The sequence below is a fragment of the Pomacea canaliculata genome, linkage group LG1 (assembly GCF_003073045.1).
Source record: "Pomacea canaliculata isolate SZHN2017 linkage group LG1, ASM307304v1, whole genome shotgun sequence".
In the NCBI taxonomy this organism is placed as follows: Eukaryota; Metazoa; Mollusca; class Gastropoda; order Architaenioglossa; family Ampullariidae; genus Pomacea; species Pomacea canaliculata.
The window spans coordinates 40,025,278-40,041,627 of NC_037590.1; the positions used below are offsets into that span (position 1 = coordinate 40,025,278).

At 38.1% G+C, this 16,350-nt stretch overlaps 1 protein-coding gene across 2 annotated transcripts; it reads left to right on the forward strand.

Annotated features, from left to right (window-relative positions):
- The first annotated feature begins 36 nt into the window (after positions 1-36).
- On the forward strand, positions 37-15,395 carry LOC112556345 (F-box only protein 38-like). Of its 2 annotated transcripts, XM_025225259.1 has the most exons (15): positions 37-329; positions 1,922-1,980; positions 3,926-4,367; positions 4,548-5,133; positions 5,725-5,860; positions 6,648-6,778; positions 6,963-7,145; positions 7,627-7,780; positions 8,306-10,436; positions 11,786-11,888; positions 12,347-12,516; positions 13,168-13,322; positions 13,478-13,569; positions 13,937-14,050; positions 14,270-15,395. In XM_025225259.1, exons 3-15 carry the CDS (start codon positions 3,996-3,998, stop codon positions 14,437-14,439), a joined length of 4,497 nt encoding a protein of 1,498 aa, XP_025081044.1. In that variant the 5' UTR covers positions 37-329; positions 1,922-1,980; positions 3,926-3,995; the 3' UTR covers positions 14,440-15,395. The 2 variants fall into 2 exon arrangements, with proteins under 2 accessions (XP_025081044.1, XP_025081033.1); XM_025225248.1 differs by lacking the exon at positions 1,922-1,980.
- Positions 15,396-16,350: the final 955 nt, after the last annotated feature.

The window sequence follows — 16,350 nt, forward strand, 5'->3', positions numbered from 1 at the left end:
ACATACCAGTTGATTTATCACCCTTGATAGCAAGGTCGCCCTTGACGTAGTGAGGTAGTCTAACAATATTTTTGAGCTACTTCGACTTCTTTTCACATTATTTCTTGGACGAAGAACTGTAAACTTGATAAAGTATATGGTTTTTAGTCCAAAGCAAAGGTGATTGTGAGTCACAATGGGTCAGTTACGTTTTAAATCGATCACACACGCAAGGATATTTGTGATTGTCATGTCGACTCTGGGTGTAGGAATTTACTTTTCCCCGACTCTGTACCGTGCATTCATATTGCCAAGGAAACTAGAACAAAGGCAAAAGGAACTCGATTCAGGTACGTCTTCATCTGTGAGGGTAACAGCTTCAATATCAATTAAAAAAAAAAACAATATTCGGTGCCGTTTAGGGACATGTTTTGCTTATATTTACTATAATTTCTGATTACCTATGAAGCCCTGACAAAATTATTTGTGTAGACATATATTAAAAAATTTATTCCATATGTTTAGAAACCTTATTAATATCGTTGATGGTGAACAAAATAGAACATCATTAGAAAATTTATGTAAATATGTGAGATAGTGTAAAGTGCTATATAAATCAACTTTATTATTATTTGTGGAAAATTCAGTTCTCCTTGTACTTGTAGTATGACGAATTAATAACTGCTGATTTTTGGCTAAATGAATAAATGATCTACATATACATAATCTTGAGTCTTCGTTCTGCTGGCTGTGTTGTAAATCTTTTTAGCAGCTTTAGGATTTGCTGAACATTAGTAAATATTTCTCTCTATCATCCTATTGTGTTCTGAGATACGACTGATTCTTAAAGGACTGGTGAGCTGCATATTTTGTTTTCTAATGATTGGGTAAAGCTCAGTGCAAGATACTTTTTTCAATTAGGAAAATACATCTTTCATTCTTAACATACACACCTACAAACACCACTGAATGCAAAAAGAGGTCAGCAGCACTATTGTTAGGAGTGAAAGGATGCATTTATGGAAGGAAGGCCTCAGCCAGTGGATGAGTTGGGAACGGTGGGGTGATCACTTTGCCCCAAGACCATACTATCACCCCAATCATGTTGTCCCACAGCTATGTCCCAGGTAAGACCATTTTATCTCAACACCCAAAAGTCGAATTGTCTGAGGCTTAAAAAATGAATCAATCATTGATGAGTAGCCGAACAGTCAAAATGCAAATTCAGAAGAAAAACATGAAGAAATCTTTTATTTAAATATTGTTTAACGTGAAAAATTATGTTTATTTGCCATTGTAAGATACAATCTCTGCATGCAGCCATTTTTGTTTAGTAAAATGGTGGATAAATTTATTCGCATGGGTTTGTTTAAAAAGAAGCAGCTGGAGCTTCCATATCTAGATTGTTTGAACAACTTATGGCTCTCTTGTTAGTATATAATAGCTACTTGCTTCATCGATGACAGGCTTGTCTTTTGAGCCTGGGATGATTTGACTTTTCAGTACTGGGACAAAATGGTCTTACCTGGGATGAATTGGACTTAGCTGGAGGATTTGACTCAGGCTCTGGGGCAAAATGATTAGTTGCCTGGGAACATAGGTTAATAAAGCATATCATGACATCACAATTTTGGCCTCTTTCTGTGTATGGTATTGCCTGTAAGTGTATATTTTGAGAAGAGAAGAGGGGTAATCAATTTAAAATAGTAATTTGCACCCAATCATTAGGAAACAGACTTTCCTACCAGCTAGCCCTAAATTATATTAAAAGTCAACCAGTACATGGTATAATCAAAACAGAACAAAAGTCAGCTGTAGTAAATATATTCAACACTATGTATAGAGTCCTTCCACCACACATACTTAACTTTTCTCATCATAACATAGCATAATAAATAAACATTGCTACAAATTGTTTAATAACAATGTCCTAATTTTGCAGGAGTGAACTTTATGGTGGTGCAAAAGAACTGTTAACAAATTTCAGCATATATTTTTCTTGTAAGTCATGATATACCTGGCTGTAAAATAAGAAATATAATTTGCCTCCTGTGCCTGGACAAAATGACCAAGGTCTGAATACAGAGTTGTAGCTCTTATTGGCAATTAACTGGTGAATAGAATGTATGAAAGTATCTCTAAACTTGATTACCATCATGACTGATAAACATTAGTCTTCCATATAAAATGTATGAAAGCATCTCTAAACTTTATTACTGTTGTAACTGATAAAACAGTTTTCCACATGGAGTGTCATTTTATTAGAACGATACACTTTAAATCTATCATTGTCTGCTAACTTACTTGCCTAGTCCTGTCTAAAACAGTCAATCATACCTTGTTTAAAAATATAAACAAACATCTTTTTATTTAACCAAAGATCGCATGATCTTAAAATTATTTGATATTATACAGCCAGTTTCTTGTATAAGATTGTGGCTCAACATGTTTTGTTGCTTAGTTTGTTTAGTCCTTGCTACTCCTGGAGGAACATAGGGCCGCAACAGCACCTCACCAAAGGACCCGGTTTTGGGCAGCCCCGTTCAGTTGGGCCCATGTGGTTTCAACGTCTTTACCTCGCTTTCTGCTGTTCTTTTCCAAGTCTGCTTTGGTCTCCCAGCTCCCCTCTTCCCTGAGGATTCCAGTCGAGTGCCTGCTTAGCAATTGTGTTAGCTGGTTTGCACAGGGTGTGTCCTATCCAGCCCCATTTTTGCTTTTTGATGTCTTGGCTAGTGGCATTCTGGTTGGTTCTTTTCCACAGTCTGCTGTTGGAGATCTTTACAGGCCATCTTACTCCCAAAATATGGCATAGGCATCGGTTGGTAAATGTCTGGGGCTTGTTGATGGTGTTTGTCACTCTCCAGGTTTCAGAACCATTTAGTAGGACTGGCTTCACATTGGCGTTGGAGATGCAGATCTTGCTGCTGAAGGATAATGCTTGGGAGTTCCAGATGGGGTGTAGGCTGTTGAAAACATGCCTGGCCTTGTTGATGCAGCTTTTGATGTCATTGTCCACTCCACCATCCTTGTTGACAATGCTCCCCAGATATGTGAAGTGGTCTGTTTCCAGGATGTTCTCTCCTTGAAGTTGTTTATTGATTCTCATCATTTCTGTCTTCTTTCTGTTGTCCTTTATGCCAGTCTTCTCTGCTTCCTCTGCTAGCTTACTCAGTTTGGTTTGCGCATGCTGTTGCCAATGAGATAGGAGACTAATGTCATCTGCAAAGTCCAGGTCGTGTAGGTGTTTTGTTAAGGTTCACTGGATACTGGTGGTGTTGTCTTGGGTTGTCTTGCGCATAATTCAGTCTGACCATTAGGAAGATTGTTGGTGATAATATGCAACCCTGTCTTATGCTGGTCTTCATTACAAAAGGTTTAATGAGCTTGCCGTTGTGAATAACACTTGGCAGGACGAGTCTTCGTACAACCCCTGAATAATGTTTATGAGCTTAAACATGCTTTTTTGTATATACTGTATTTTTTATATTTTGTAAACCAGAGATGTAAGTGTTGGTGGTTAAATCAGTATGAAATACACAATGTACATTGGGTAACAACCAAATTCCCTGCATAACATAGTGTTGGTCAGATGATAACAAACATTTACAGGCAGAGGTGCAGACTGAACATGAGGTCTCAGATGCCTATAACAGCATTGTTTTAATCTGTGCATCAAAAAGTTTAAAGAAAAAAGTGATATTCCCCCTCTTCCTTCCCCTCCCTGAGACAACACATTGCCTTCATTATCTTTACTATTTTCTCTTTAGCCCAACTTGCAATTTCTTTCAGATCAGTACTGTAGGATAACTTATTCATAAGAGTGAAACCATGATGTTTATAATTGTTTATTTCTTGATCTTGGTAGTTCCGTTCTGTTAATTAAACAAGTAGAAATAACATATGATCGATAACCTTAGTAAATTTTGCTCTAACATTTGTTCTTCAGGGACTGGCGATAACAGCAAAAATCAACATTAACTTAAGTGGATATTAAATTGCTACCATAAACAATCCAAATGACCACCTCTTCACATCTCAACTCCAGACTTCAATCAGGAACCAAATCAGCACCAGCTACTGCTGAAGAAAAGAGCGGCATGATGACATATGTAGGGAGAAATATCCATGATTTTTTTGAAGACATGCCTTGGCTCAAACTTACAAGGACAGCTGTAGAGGTAGACAGTAGGGGAATGCGGGACCAGGCCAAACGATATCCAGAAAATACTGACTTCATAAGCGCACAGTCAGCAGAGGTGCTGTGCCACATCTTTAGCTTTCTTCCTGTCCAAGACGTCCTCAAAATGCAGTATCAGAATAAGAAGATGCAACATGCTGTGATGCTTTATCTGAAACTACTTCGTTCCATCGACTTTGGTTATGGAGAGGTTTGTAAGATAACTTTGGGAAGATATTTTAAAATATTAAGCCCAGTATTGTGTTATGAGAGGTTGCACAATTAGCTATGATTAATTTTATTCAAAGTGAGCTTAAGATGATTATATAAAAATTATGTATATTTGTGCAGCCAGTAAGTCAGTGGTATTTTGGTTTCCATTTTGTTGCAGATTTTGTCAAATTTTCCATCAAAACTGACAGATTCTGTGCTGATGCGATTAATGGAAAAGTGTCCCCATCTTGAGAATATCTACAGCTTCCACCCTCAAGAACTGACACCACGTCGATTCCGCAACTGTCCTAGCCTTAGTGTGCCAGGGTGTATTGATGCCTTTTTGGTCCTTCCATGTTTGAAAGGGGTAGAAATTTCAGATCCGGCTCTTTTTGAGGCCATACTTACGTATCTTCCCCATTTGCACATAATTGGCGCCTTCAAGAACCGTGCTTGTTTCTTGTCCAAAGAGCCCTTTTACAGACTCACGCTTCCAGCTTCTCCAAATGTTACCACTTTGAACTTGACTGGCGTTACAGTGCCTGAAATATCACGATTAACAACAGTACGACATCTCTTTCTTCACTGTGTTCACCTGACCCACCCACTGCCTTTCAGAGACTTCCTGGCCCCCATGCTGGAAACATTTGTCATGGCAAACTGTGTAGGCCCATCCCACTCTCTGAAATATGTATCTCTCTTCACTGGCCTTGCAGCAGGGCGCAACCTTTCACGTCTAGAATTAATCAGAGTGCCTTTCTTGGGTAAGCACCATCATGAGCGTTTATATATCAAACATTTTCTGAAAATATGTTTGTTCACTAAATATTATCCCAGAATTACTATCTTGAATTCTTTTTTGCTTTGTTGTCTGTCATGTTAACCATTGTGTAACTACTTCATCTGTACACTGTGCATAGTCCATATATCCCTTCAAACCTTTATCCATTGCATTACGTTCTACTTTTGTATTTTATCTTTATGTTGTTCAATGTGCCTATATATATATATCTGTCATCTAATGTTTATCATTAGTGGCCAGCGCAGAGTGTGACCTGTCTTGGTCATGATGCTGAGCGATAGAATTACACATTATTTTTTTTATCATTTGTACTTTATTTGTGAGACTACAGGGGTTAATGATGAGAAGAGCAGTCAAAAAAATGTCTATAAATGTCCACGAATACACAAGAAACATGTACAGATCTGTCATGTTAGACTTTTTTTTTGCAAATTTTACAAATGAGTTAGCTAGAATTAAGAACAGACCTTGTATGGTTGTGCATCTTCATGGATTATTTATAAGTGGTACAATGTGACAAAGTATCCTGTTTGTTTTTTCCCCTCTATACAAGGTGGTATCTTCCAGCACATTGTTGAAGATAGCTGGCGAGTTCAAGGTTTTCAGAATCTGAGAAAGATAACTATGGCAGCATGCAAATTTGCCCTTGAACTTGACCTTGGATTCCTTGCAATTACTTCTGCACAAAGGTTTGCTTCATTTATTTCCACCCAATTTTTCTGTCCTCCTCCCACTAGTGCACATCCGAAAAATTTTGTTTAAAATTTAAGTTTGCAATAGTTCATTTGATTAGCTTAGTATTTAGTAAATTCTTGTGATTTTCTTTAGGTGGAGAGACAGGGTACATAGTACAGAGTGAGAAGGGGCAATCTGGGGTCAGATTTCATATCTTTCTTAGACAATTTCTATTGTTCTGCATTTGTGTAATAGTAGATATCTGTTAATTTTATTGCCTAGGAGTTGCTGGGAAACTGCACAATTTGTTAGCGTTAATTGAATCGTTTTGTCTTTGGTCTAAACTGGCATTCACTTCTATCAATTGGTGTCGGACTTAAGGCAAGACTTTAGAACATGTTCTATTTTTGTTAATTTTGTTCACAACAAATATAAATCAGTCACTATCTTTAGCAATAAATTTTTACATTGTTTTATAAAAAAATCACTTGGAGAGTGGATAGGGGACATGTTGAACATTTATAATATACCTTAATCGCTAAATGGCTACAAATTAATATTTATGTTGAATTCCAGGGCCCTGTCTTGCCTTAACTACCTGATTGCTACAAGTAAATATAAAGATGTGCAGTCATATATTTTTTTCCCTTTTCTGGGGCAGGGTGATGAGGGAGATGTTTTTTGATGGAATCAGTACAATAGCCCTGCAAATCTGATCATATATTTCAAAAATGAAAACTCTTGGAACATTTTGACATTAATTTGTTTAACACTTACCATTGCTTTGCTTATATTCTGAAGGCTGGAAGAAATGCTGATACAACCATCCCTTGCTAGAGACAGCTTTTTCTCTGCTCTGAAGGTGTCAGAAGCCACCTTTCCTAACTTTAAAAGACTTAGTCTGGGGCATGTTGATGCTTTTGGGCAGTCCAGTGAGTGAACTATTTGCAGAGAGAGATATTTCTGAAAGTATTGTCTTAAGTGCCTTCAATAAACTGTCAGTAATTTGTTAGTATTGTGATTAAAAATTTTTATTTATATCTCTTACCTTCATATACAAGTAACTAGTCATATTTGCAACTGGCCCAAACTGCCTATTTTCTCCTGTTTCTGTAGAAGCTGACAGGCTGATCCTTGCAGACACTGGAGAGCTGTTTGGTGTCTCAGAGGTAAAAGAGAATCCTGCACTTGTCACAGACATGGGGATGGCAGCTGCAGCACATTGTTTTCCAGCACTTACCTCCTTAACCATCAACAACTGCCCACATCTTCATCTGCCACACACTTGGCTAATCTCAGGTGAGAATTGTCTGCTCTTTGTAAAGGTGAAATAGGGTTTGCATTTTTGGTGTTTTCTCCTTTATTCAGCATTCTAGCCCTACATAGTACATGCGTTTAGAATGATAAAAAGCAATAACACATGGTAGATGTTCTGAAATGTTAGTTTCAGTAGCACTGCCTGTTGAAAATTGTGTATGTTAAATGATTTATAGATGTATCTACACAAGCTTTAGTAACTCATGATAATCAGTTGTAAGGCAATTAGAGTAAAAGTATCAACTATACAAGTAGTTGCACAAGCTGTGTTTTGAATAAGTGTGCATGCACACGCATGGGTGTGTCTGCACATGGTGTGTGTGTGTGTGCGCGTACTGTTGGTTTGTGATATAAGTTAAATAGAGCTTAATTATCTGCATGTAAAATAATGAAAACCGAAAACATTATGTTCATTAGCTTTCCTTTATAACAGTTCTTCACCTATCTTCTACTAATATTTCAGGAATGAACACATGGACCAATCTACAGCACTTAAGTTTGTGCAGTTGTCATGCGATGACTCTAGAGAGCTTAGAGTCTCTTGTGGCTCAGTTGCACTCCCTGACTACGTTGTTCCTTGAGTCAATGTTTAGGGAACCACCCAAAGGCTGTTCACGGTAAGTCTTCTTATTATCTGTGACGTTAGATGGCAATAACAAGTTCAAAATCTGTTAAGACTTGAAGTGCCATGTGTCTGTTGTGCCCTAAAGTGTTAATACTTTTAGCTTACAGGCTTTGCTCGCTTTGGTTATTGTATTAATGTGTACTATAGTCACTTCCCATTTGCACAATAAATAGAACAATTGCTTAATTTGAAAAGGAAGAAAAGAGATTAAAGATTTGAAAATGTGCATGTGTGTGAGATGCAAAAAACTGTAAGAGGTCAGTTTCTTCATCTCCCATCTATGAAGGTAGATAAAGGACTATGTTCAGATGAATGAAATGAAGACCAGGTTAAGTGAGGGAATTACCAAGTCCATATGTGTAAAATAAGTATGAAATGATCTGTTGCCTATTACATGCATGTTTTTATTAGTATCTGTTTCTAAAACTAAAATTTGAGGGACAAGACACCAGGTTCAGATACTAGCTTTACATTTTTTCAGTAGATGGTTTAACAAGAGCTCTCATGTCTGCTGCAGGGTTGGACTTAGTGCTGGTACAGGCCTGGGTGTGTCAGCAGCCTTGGTTCAGAACCACAACTCTCTGACAAACCATGCCAATGGTGCACCTGTTGTTGATGCATATGCTGGTGAGGAAAATGACAGTGAGGATAGTGATGATGAGGAAAGGCTTGGTGGTGATGGTGAGGGCAACGAAGCTATTCCCCAATTTAGGGAGGAGGAGGAGAATGCTGGTGAAGCAGAGATGATGGAGATCAACAACAATGACCCTGTCATGGAAAACATAGAAGAAAACAACACTGAGGGCAACAGACATGCAGTGAATCTACCCATTTACAAAGAGCACAACATTGCTGACAATATGCAGGAAAACTGTTGTGGTTTAGCTTTTGCCGTTGCTGGCAATACAAATGATGTTGGTGATAGGGATGACGATCATTACGAGGAAGAGTTGCTTAGTGCTTCTGGTCTTGTGACAGACATGGGACCCCTTCAGTCCCATATGTCTAGCTTACCAGGGAACAGCAGTGAGAGTCTACAACATGAACCATCAGTTTCAGCTTCAGTAAAAATTGATTTTCAGAGCAGAGGGGATGAGAGCCCTGTTCCTTGCTGTAGTAGTATGCTTTCTCAAGAATTAATAGGACATCAACACGAAGAAGATGGTGCAAGCAAGAGTTCTTCTACAGGCAGCAAGAAAACAGCAGCCAGTACCTCATCTGCCAGATGTCCGTGGCAACTAAGGTCACATTCTTTGTTGCATTCAGAAGCTAAAAGGCAACATAAAGTCACCACAGGAATGTTTTCAGTTGAAGAGACTGAGGAGTCTTTTAGCTCCTTACAGAATCCCTCTAAAGATCACGATCATGAAAATGGTTCAGATGTTGATGCGGATGATAAAAACCACATGACTGGCAACTCACAGCATATTGAAAACAGCAGATGCTTGTCCCAGGAGCCAGGTAGCCAGGTTTCAGGAGAGCTTACATCTGACTCTGAGGCCTTGACTAGAAGTCGACAACTAGCAGAGGAAACCTCAGCATGGCTGCAGTGGGATAGTTCCAGTGAACTTGATGAGTTGCACCACTCATGGTATCAGTCTTCTGCTGACAGAGACTGTCCTCACAACCTGACCACATCCACAGTTGGTGAAGCCTTGTGTTTCCCTAGTTCTGATCCTCGCGTGTCTTCCTTAGATTCAGTTTCTGTGCCAGGCCCTTCAGGTATGTCACCTCTACCCTCATGTGGCATAGGTGAAAAAGAATTTGCTGTCCCTGGGCATACCTCAGGGCAGACAGTCGTCCCATTGTGTACACCACCTTCTATTAGTTCTTCGGGTAATTTTGATCACCGACTAAGTGACATTGATGAACTTGACAGCGTAAATTCTTCAGACTTTCTGGAATGTGGTTCAGGAGTTAACCATATTGGATTGAAGCCAAGTAGTTGTGATCAGCAATATGTAAGCAGCAAATCTTTTGACAATGATACTCGCACACTGAGACCAAGGAACTGGGCAGAACAGAGCCTTAAACAGGGCTCAGACAAAAAAAGTGTTGTCAACAAGCAGACTAATGACAAAAACTACCATGGTCAGAACTTTGCACAGGCCAAACCTTCAAACACCAAGATCAATGAGAGTTCATGCGAGCAAGAGCTGGCCACTCATGGGGCAGATGAACGACTTTCCTTCCCCGTTGAAGGTCCCGTACACCCTTTGCCCCGACCTTTCAAGGGAAAAGGTCTGCTGGGAAAAAAGAAGAGTGTTGCAAAAAGAAGTCGTGGTCTAAGTGATGATGGTGGATTTGCAGAGCTGTCCTGTCCTGTGTGCCCTTATAAGAAAGACAAGTGGTGCCAAGCCAACAATGATGAAATAAGAGACTCCATAAGACGAGTGCGAGAGCAGGAAGACATTGCAGGCAACCAAGGGAAGAAATCAAGAGCTTCCAACTCAGGTAGTGGATCATCGAACAAAAAGTCACTGGAGGAAGTTGATAGCACACTTACACAAGTGAGTGGGGAGGGAGACATGCCACATGCAGGAGCAAAGCGATGCACATGCTTGTCCAGGGCAGGGAAGAGCCCTCCCATTATGGTTAGCAAAGCCACCAGCACAAGTGATCCCGTATATGAGGAGGATCATGTGCAGGTCAGTGGTTTTATTGTACAAATGATTTCAGCCGATCAGTTCAATCCCTTGACATTTAGTGTTTGTTGTGAGAACCATACAGATGCTTAATAATATTTGGTTTGAATGCTCAGGGGAAGAGAGCAGTAAGAGGCTTTTTATCAAATGCTATAGATGTAATCTCGAAATTACCTTAATCGAAATTACCTTTTTTTTTCCAACAAGAATTTAAGTTCTAGCATCAGAGTGTAGGGTTGTTTTTTTTAACATATCTTCATTGCACATCAGTGATAAGCATTGCATGATTCAGAAAGCTGATTTGTACTAACCTGTATATCCAGCCTCCTTTGCTAGGCTTAGGGTAAAGGTGCAACCCAGTTGTCCTGTAATATTTCTTAGTTACAGTTAAACTTTTCAACCTCATCCACCTCCAATTTTTGTTTAAGTCTAAAGGAGATTAAAACAGTGATTTTATACTCAGTAACACTACCTAGTCCTAAGGCAACTGGTTTTTCTGAATACCTTTTTATATTTGGTTTATATAGTTTATGTGTTCAAGATCAGACATTCTATCAAAATGTGTCACTGCTAAAAAAATAAATTAATGTTTGCCAAAGTACTTTCGTCTATCATCAACTAGAAAGGTTTCTTATCATTTTTTTTTATCCAGTCATAGCATTGAAGGGTAAAAGCAATTGGTTTGATTTGGTATGCATAGCAAAGTTCTGGTTTGATGATGGTCAAGGCCAATAACCCAGCTTTTTTATCCAGTCACAGCCTTGAAGGGTGAAGGGAGTGGTTGGTTTGATTTGATATGCATAACAAATTTCTCGTTTGATGATGGCCAAGGCTAATAATTAAACTTTTTTTGTTTGCTGGTTGGCTTGGCTATGTCAAAAGAATACACTGGAGTGAAATTTGAATGAAATAAATATACTGACAAAAGTTTGGTCTTGTTCAGTTTGGTCACTAAACATTGTTTCTATATATATAGCAGTTGAGTGGATTTCTAATAATCAGCCCTTCTGTCTTATAACTTGATGTAAAAATTAAAGGCTTACCTTTTACCTTAGGGCAGGAAAGAATGGTTCAACCATGGAGGGAGGTAAGAAGAGGTGTCTGCTATCTTCATGGTCATGCTTCACAAATTGTATTCATCTGACCTAACAAAAATCCTTATTTCCATTCCCCTGGGTAAAACCATTCTTTTCTGCTGGATGGTGGAAGTTTGATCTTTAAATGTGTATGTTGTATATGATGGGAGAGAGGAAAATCTTTGTCATGGATTCTTGAAAATGCCATTCTTATGCAGTGAAGTGCAGAACATGGTTATCTACACTGTGAATACCTTATTGCAATTATGCCTGCAGGTACTGAAACTCCATTCTGACTCTCTTGCCCATATCACACTACGTATGGTTGGGATAACAGAATTGAGGCTGATGGACTGCCCAAGGCTGAAGAGTGTACGAGGTAATGGCGGTACAGTAATTATATTGGTTGTAGATATAAAATTATTAAAGTAACACATAATGAAATGGTCATGAATCACATGCACAAAAAATAAAATAAATTATGATAAAAATAAAGCAGAAAAAGAGGAATACAAATATGAAGAGTTATTTTTTTTTAATTAAAAAACTACACGTAAACAGCTTTAGTTGAAAATAATTAACATATCTAATAATTACATGAACTGACAAAGCTGATAACTGAAGATGTTAATCAAGAGACTATCATACATTACATGTTTATGTAGAAGTATTTTATTTTTATGGGTTAGGCTTAAAAGTATTCAAGTATTTGGATGTAATATGTGTACAACAAGAAGGTAAAAGTAAATAGTTTTAACTTGGAAAAGTTCTGCAGCAACTTAATGTTGGGAAAAATCTTACAAGGTCTTATTAAACACATGATGTGAATCCTAACAGGAAGTGCTTGTCGAGTTCTGCGGAATGTGAAAGTCGAGCATAGTCCACTGTTAGGACGAGTGCAGTGGGCACAGTGTACCAAACTGGAGACCAGGTCGGTGTTAGAATCTGTCTGTCAAGGCTTGCATGACTCTGGTTCTTGTGTTATCATCCTGAGGCCAATGATGGAGGTAAGACGTCTTTTTTTTTTCCTTTATTTTATTTCTGTTTATAATTTTGTTTTTCGAGTTCATGATTCTTGGAGATAAAGTCTTTATTGGTATTGTAGAGATGCTTTGTGTTGGAGTCATGACCATTAAAGGCGGAACAACTATTTGGAGCATAGGAAGAGAATGGTTTCGCCCCTGCGAGGGGAGGTACGAGTGCACACTGTTCTGACAACTAGCAGTCATTTGTCTCCATTTACTACCCTGTCGCTACTCCTACCATCCCTCATTGGGGCAAAACTGCCCACAAGAAGTTCCGCATTTAAGGCTGTTTTTTTTCCCCCTTTAATATGTTTATATATGCATGCTTTCCCTTTTGTTTTCCTTCTCTCTCTCTCACACACACATGCCATTTGTGAGAGAAAACTGCCTATGATTTGAAGATTTTTTTTAAAGTATTCTCTGAGATGTCAGTGTCTGGAACTATTATAACTTCTATGATAGCTGCAACATGTGCAGAGGAAAATCATCAAATGAATGTCAGTCACATCACTGAGAGAAAAGCAGAGTAAATGATAGTTATTTTTTCTTTTTTTTGCTTATTCCTTATATGCAGTTTCTTGTAAGCCATCTTTCTTGGCTGCCAAGCTGTACGAATGTAACATTTATTATCAGATTAACGAGGAAGAGCTGACGCAGGAACTGTTGACACTGCCAGACATAAAGAAGCATGTATGCGTGGTGTTTGACTACAGCCCTAATCCAGCTGCTACTCTGTACAATCAGCACCGAATGGCAAACTGGGCAGAACTATTTCATGCAATTAACAGGTATGATTTATTTAGTATGTACAAATTTAGCAGCTTAGGTTAGAATTTAAAAACAAGAACTTAAAAGCACAAGTGCTCAAGTTTGTATTATAGCAGATCGTAGAAAGTGTGACAGAACAAGCAAATATAAAATCCTTTATTTTGTTACCATGCAGATTTTGTCTGGATGATCTTCATTTTCCCAGTGGGAATTTGTCACTTTCAAAGAGTTCTTCCATCTCTAGAGTAAACTGTTACTCTTTGAAAGGTGAGAATGTATGTATTTTTTACAGTTTAGGACCGGCCATTCATAATGTGGACATTCTTTTTGTGCCTGGGAAAGAAATGAAAGCATTGTCAAGTGTGGGCCAATCTAATGAAAAATCATTTTCCATTTGTCCATAATGTAAAAATCTGATCTCACAATGAAGTTTGTGGTAGGAGTAGAATACTAAGGGTATAAAAGTGCTAATGTTGAGAATAAGCTTGACACTGGATAAAGAGGACAAAGGAGGGTGGGGTGGGGAAAGAGTGATTAAGTGCAGACTTAAAATGATATGCCTGGACGAATAAGTTTTAACTCAATAATTGGGTGTGACAGATGCAGCTGTTTTAAGAAAGCATGTATTTAACAGGTCTGAACTGCAATGACAGTGTGTGGCACTTAACTACTGACTTTCCATGGCTGAGGCACCTGTCTCATTTGATGCACAACCCAGTGACAGAAATGCCTTCATACTGTGAGAAAGGTATCTTGAAATTGTGCATCAATACATGTGTAAGGCATGATTGAATGAATTCAAATACAAATGTGTGCATGCTTGTTTGTGTATGAATGTTTTTGAGATAGATGCTACTTATATATATATTTTTTATGTTATAAATTTATTTGAGAAGAATATGACTTTCTGAGTAACTCCTTAATTTAAATTTTTTTATATGTATGTGTGTTTATTTTCTTTCAACAGCTGGTCTGTTTTGTAAAGAACTCAAAGGTTTCACAAAAAATGAAGACTGCATTGATGCATTGATGCCAGCTGTCAAGGACAATAGAATACCACTGTATTTGGGGACAGTATTCATTTACATCAACATGTGTGATGTGACAGGGGTGCCTACTCCTGATGTATATGTATGAGAAGAGACGATTGGCCTTTAGTCTTTTATTTCAGTTTTGTGTGTTTTCTGAAAAACTCTGTGCAACCAACAGACAACAATTTTCATGAGGTAGTTTTTATGCAGAGGCAAAGAGCCTGGGAGAGAAGAAGAAAATAGAATACTTTGATATTTGCTAAATAGTGAGCTGATACTGTTGTGTTGGAAAATAAGCAGACATATATTAGTTTTCATAATTTTTCTTTAAATAGACTTTACCAGTTTATGCTTCACTGGCAACTGCGGATAAATAAGCAATCTTCAGCAAAGGAAGACTTGTTGGTTTTCAAGATACATCTGATGGCACATAGGAGATGGTGTCAGTAGCTATAATGATGGTCATTTTCTTGCCTTGATTGCTCTACCGGTAACCTTTTAATTCCATGATGCACTGCAATGCTTAAATGTATAAACATATATTAATAGGCATATTATATAGATTATACTTTATCTGTCATAAAGGAGGTAACTTCACAATTGAACTTCCAATGTTTTACTATATTGTGATTGCTGATGTTTTTTTTTTGTTTTCTTTTTTTTTTTTTTTGCGACCGAGGCTAGATGCCACACCTCAGTGTAGATTTTGTGTTCAGGACATCCAAGACTTAGCTGTGATTTTTCTTTACCAGAATACTTCAACAATTCTTATCATCTCAGGTCTTTGTAGAGCTGCATTGAATTAAGGGTTTTTGTGTTAGATTGCTTTTTGGGTTTGAAGCTGATATTGAGAAAGGAGAAAGAACTGTGTTTATGGATATCTCTTCTCTAATTTCATGGTGTGTTTTTAATCTTCATAAATTTTACTATTAATGTTCTGCTTTGATTATTCCTAATATTTAATAAAGATAAAGCAACACTGCTCATTTATGATAAATATTTTAAATGTTTCCCTAATGATGACTGTAATGATGAAACAAATAAAATGCAGAATCATTGTGATGGTCTGAATATGTTCTGAAACTGAATATTTGTGTTTAACTAAATGAAATTTGTTTTGGATAGTTTCCTAATTCTGGTCACTGAATCTCTATCAAAGAGTCAAATGCACCTTTTTGTGCCACTCACTAAACCATTTACCTAGTAGATTCATTTTGCAGGCTTTTCTCACGTGGGAAAGCCATTGTAAATCTCTATCAGGGATTAGCCCTCTCCCTTTACAGGGAAGAAAACTACGTAAATGAAGTAATTCAGTATTATAGAATAATTTGTAGTAAACATAAAGGAAGTTGAATATGTACAAAAGTGGTAGTTAAGAAAAAAAATATATATATGTACATATTTACAAGGTTTCCTGGAGTTGGGAGGTATCTCTGGAGGCGGGGGATTGGTGTTTTACGCCGTGCCAGCAACTTAGGCTATATTACGGCAAGGCAGCCAGCCCTGTAAACAGGGAGGTATCTCTGGAGGCCTCATCTATTTGTCTTGAAAGTATTTAGATAGATGGCGTTGAAAGCAGTTTAGGGAGTTCAATTGCTTAAGATGGAGAGGGAGGCTGTACCATAGCGCGCTTCCTGAGTATTTCAGACTTGATTTAAAAAGGTATAGTCTAGGTATGGGAATATTCAGTTTTGGAGAGGTTCTAGAATTATTGGAGAAAAATAGTAGAATCTTGGCGATAGCCGAATAGTTAGAGTGCTGGGGTACTAGTAGCGCAGAAAATTTCCCCCAGTCGATCCATGGAGGGTTGGGAAAGGTAAGGCAGCGAGGGAGAGATGGGCACCACCCCACGTAAAGCTGGCCCCGAGAACTCCTCACCCCATTTTGACCTGAAAAGGTTATGGGACCACCTTTACCTTTTTTCACTTACATGTTACTAGCCCTTCAAAGATCTTCGACATTTTCTGTTTTCTTGTTCCAAAGACCAAGCGTGACTTAATAGTGTGTCCAGGGCCGG